This window comes from Larimichthys crocea, chromosome XIII (genome assembly GCF_000972845.2).
Source record: "Larimichthys crocea isolate SSNF chromosome XIII, L_crocea_2.0, whole genome shotgun sequence".
In the NCBI taxonomy this organism is placed as follows: Eukaryota; Metazoa; Chordata; class Actinopteri; family Sciaenidae; genus Larimichthys; species Larimichthys crocea.
Window position 1 is genome coordinate 34,778,745 of NC_040023.1, and position 3,641 is coordinate 34,782,385.

Genomic DNA, 3,641 nt, shown 5'->3' on the forward strand with positions numbered 1-3,641 from the left:
CCTGAGGGTTTGGGGCCGATGAGGATCATGTCTGATTTGTCACAGTTTAGTTTGAGAAGGTTGGTCTGCATCCAGGATTGATGTGTCGTTTCTCTCCTCACAGGGGGAAGCTGCCTCTGATCGTCAAGAGACTAGATGCCAGGTACAAATTGCTCAAGAAGCGTGGGAACAAAGCTCGTACAGCTGGTGGACGCAGGCGACGGGTGTGATTCTTCGCCTTCAGTGACGGGCGCTGTGGCCTGTGAGGAGGAGGATTTTTAACTGAATACGCTGCAGGACTGGAGTGATGTGATCACGGGTGTTTATTTATTAGTTTATTTAAAGTTTTGGATGGTGTGCCATGTTGCAGTAGTCGATTCTGGAAGTGATGAAGGCGTGAATGAGGGTTTCAGCAGCGGGGAAGGAGAGTGATGGCGAAGTCGGGCTATGTTCTTGAGATGGAAGAAGGCAGTTCTGGTGATTTGGTTTATGTGATTTTCAAAGGAGAGGTTATGGTCAACGATGACTCCGAGGTTGCGACTGTGGGGGGATGGAGACAGGGTGGAGTTGTCGATGTTGAGGCGGAAGCAGTCTGAGGGATTTGGGGCCGATGAGGATCATGTCTGATTTGTCACAGTTTAGTTTGAGAAAGTTGGTCTGCATCCAGGATTTGATGTCTGGTTTCTCTCCTCACAGGGTGGAAGCTGCCTCTGATCGTCAAGAGACTAGATGCCAGGTACAAATTGCTCAAGAAGCGCTGGGAACAAAGCTCGTATCAGCTGGTGGACGCAGGCGACGGGTGTGATTCTTCGCCTTCAGTGACGGGCGCTGTGGCCTGGGTGTCTGAGGGCAACTGCTCCTTCTTCACTAAGGTCTGTTCATGCCGACGGTCACGTCAGGGTGCCGCTTCTATCCGATCAGCTTTAGATGAACTGTACTTCCTTTCCAGATGCAGAACATGGCCAAACACAACGCCTCCGGTGTCCTTGTCTACGCTCTCCCCGGAAACCCGATCCAGGATCTGAACTGTGACGAAGATGACTGCAACACAACGGTGAGCATCCCTGCCTCCATGGTGCATCTGGAGGATTCAGTCGTTCAGGGGCTCCAGTAAGTCCATCGCACGCTCACTTTGATGCTCAACGCTCTGTTTGCTTCCTCTTTTATTACACTGCTGCACAAATTATTTGTTAACTGGATTTTGGACCACCTCTTCTAACATTCTCCATCTCATTACGGTTCTGAATCTGTGTTGCAGGTCTGGACAGCCGGTGTATGTCACCTTCCAGTCAACCCCATTCCCGCGCCTCTTCTTCAGCATTGACCATCAGGGTTTGCTGGCAGAGATGGGCTTGTTTCTTTACCCCTCGTTCAGCTTCGTCAACTGGCAGGCACAGTGGTGAGAACACGGATGGATCATTCATTCCTCTTCACAGTTTATTTGATGTGTATACCTGCCATGATAACCCGTCCACAGAGTCATCAGTCCACACGCGTGCTGTTATGTTTTTGCATTCAGGTTTGATTTCCACGCCGATCTCCTGACCAAACTTCAAAATGCCGCAAAGGTTGTTCCTGTTTTTGACAAAGTCCGAATGCAGGGGGCAAAAGGAGCGGTGGCAACAGTCGACATGCCGCCAGGTATGTGTATGTATAACTCCATCTTTGTGTGAGATGAGCAGGTTTTAGTGGGTCGGTGTGAGCTCAGCATGAGGAGGATACGAAGCCATATGAAGCATTTTAATGACACATTTGTCTCTGCAGGCTTGTCGGACTTTAACGTGCTGGAGCTCGATGCGTCCCTGTCCTGTCCAGAGAAGAGAGACTTGTCCTGCGCTCACTGGGATCACACGATGCAGCTGTTCATCTGCTGCGATCATCTCGGCCCGTACTGCAACATGGAGCTGGGCCGATGGATCACTGCCTACCGCAGGTAAAGATGTCAGCATAAAACACTCTTATGGCACAAATCTGAATATTTTTCAGATCTATAATCCACAGATTTGATCTGGTATTTATTGGCAGAGGTATTGGGCACTGGCTGACAGACGTGTCCCCTCTGCTCCCACTGCTGGACAGCAACAGATGCACCTTGACCATGAAAACGGTGCCGTGGGCGATGCCGTGGATCGTCTCCCTCAACCTGAGATTCAGTATCGGCAATCAGACAGGTAATAAACTCTGATGAAGCTCATTCAAGTGAGGCTGTGAGGCTGTGAGGCACACAGGATGAAGTCAAGTCAATTTTATTTATATAGCACATAGCAAACAGAAGTTGACCCATGTGGTGATGTGGGAGGCTATCCCAGAGCTTGGGGGCAGCAACAGAGAAGGCGCGGTCGCCTTTAGTTTTTAGGCGCGAATGGGGGACTGAGAGGAGCCGATGTGATGATGACCTGAGAGATCTGGGGACAGGGTATGGAACCAGGAGATCAGAAATATAATGGGGAGCTAAGCCATTTAGGGCTTTGTGCACAAATAATAAGATCTTAAAATTGATTCTAAATTTCACTGGCAACCAGTGTAAGTGTGCCAGGATTGGGGTGATGTGTTGTCTGGAGTCAGTTAGCCCTATGTAGAGGGAATTACAATAAAAGCATGGATGACTGTCTCCAGATCCTTCTGGGATAAAAACGGCTTGAGTTTGGCGACGGTTCTGAGCTGATAAAAACTACCCATAACAACATTACTGACCGACCTGACCAGTCAAGGTACTTTAAATCATTTGGGCCGGCGGTTCACAGTCAAAATGTGTCACCTTCTCTGAGTCATATCTCAGTCACACAGTCATGATACACATTTTAGATTTGCCGTGATTTGCACTACTAAAGATGGAACATCACGAATACGTGGCCATAAATCTGCTTAGAAATCATATCATCACATGTTCAGGGTTTCTTGAGTATTCAAGTAACCCAGTGATAGTTATATGCACATACTCTGCAAACAGGATCTGCTAATAGATCATTTGGCAAAATGTAAACAAACATGCTGCAGACTGACCCCATGGGCAACATTATACTTCCTGTTTACATCCTTCAGATCCCTCCAATGTTGCTCCTTGTAATTTACAAAGGTGCTATATAACAATATACATACAACAATAAAGTTAAAAATTAATTTACGCTCAGAGACACTTCATGTTCAGATGTGGGACTGTGAGGATGGACAGCTGTGACGAATAACCAGAACATACCAGACCAGAACATTTTCAGGAATCTCTCTGCAGGAAGGAACAGTCTGTCTCTAAACAGTTACCGACATATTTAGACACTCGCTGCAAAAACAAAGATTTTAGTTCCAGGAAATATCTGACTCATCTTCCAAAACAGTTTGTGTGATTAGGGGGCACGTGCAGCAGCCTGTTGGGCATAATAATGAACCACGATTGGGATGAAACATTTAACATTAGACAACGACACGTAAGCAAACAGAACTAATACTTTAATGATAAACATCATTTACAATATGAAGCTAACAAGAGATTAAATGAACTCCAGACTAAATATGAGATGTGAGAAATGAAACTCAAACACAAAAAGATCCGGAACAAACCACGTGAGAACAAAAGTAATAATGAATGTGAGGTTGAATAAGAAAAGAGACATCACAGATCTTTGTGTGTTGATGCTGCTTCTTCATTAGAGGCACATGGAAGATTA

The 3,641-nt window shown here is 46.4% G+C and overlaps 1 protein-coding gene across 1 annotated transcript in view; it reads left to right on the forward strand.

The window, feature by feature from the left end:
- Positions 1-3,641, forward strand: part of LOC104935586 (uncharacterized) — a 17,292-nt gene that overhangs the window by 8,993 nt on the left and 4,658 nt on the right. The window contains exons 3-8 of the mRNA XM_027286347.1: positions 676-851; positions 929-1,089; positions 1,238-1,378; positions 1,499-1,620; positions 1,744-1,912; positions 2,005-2,150. Coding sequence (XP_027142148.1) covers positions 676-851; positions 929-1,089; positions 1,238-1,378; positions 1,499-1,620; positions 1,744-1,912; positions 2,005-2,150 — 915 coding nt within the window. The remainder of the gene's footprint in view (positions 1-675; positions 852-928; positions 1,090-1,237; positions 1,379-1,498; positions 1,621-1,743; positions 1,913-2,004; positions 2,151-3,641) is intronic.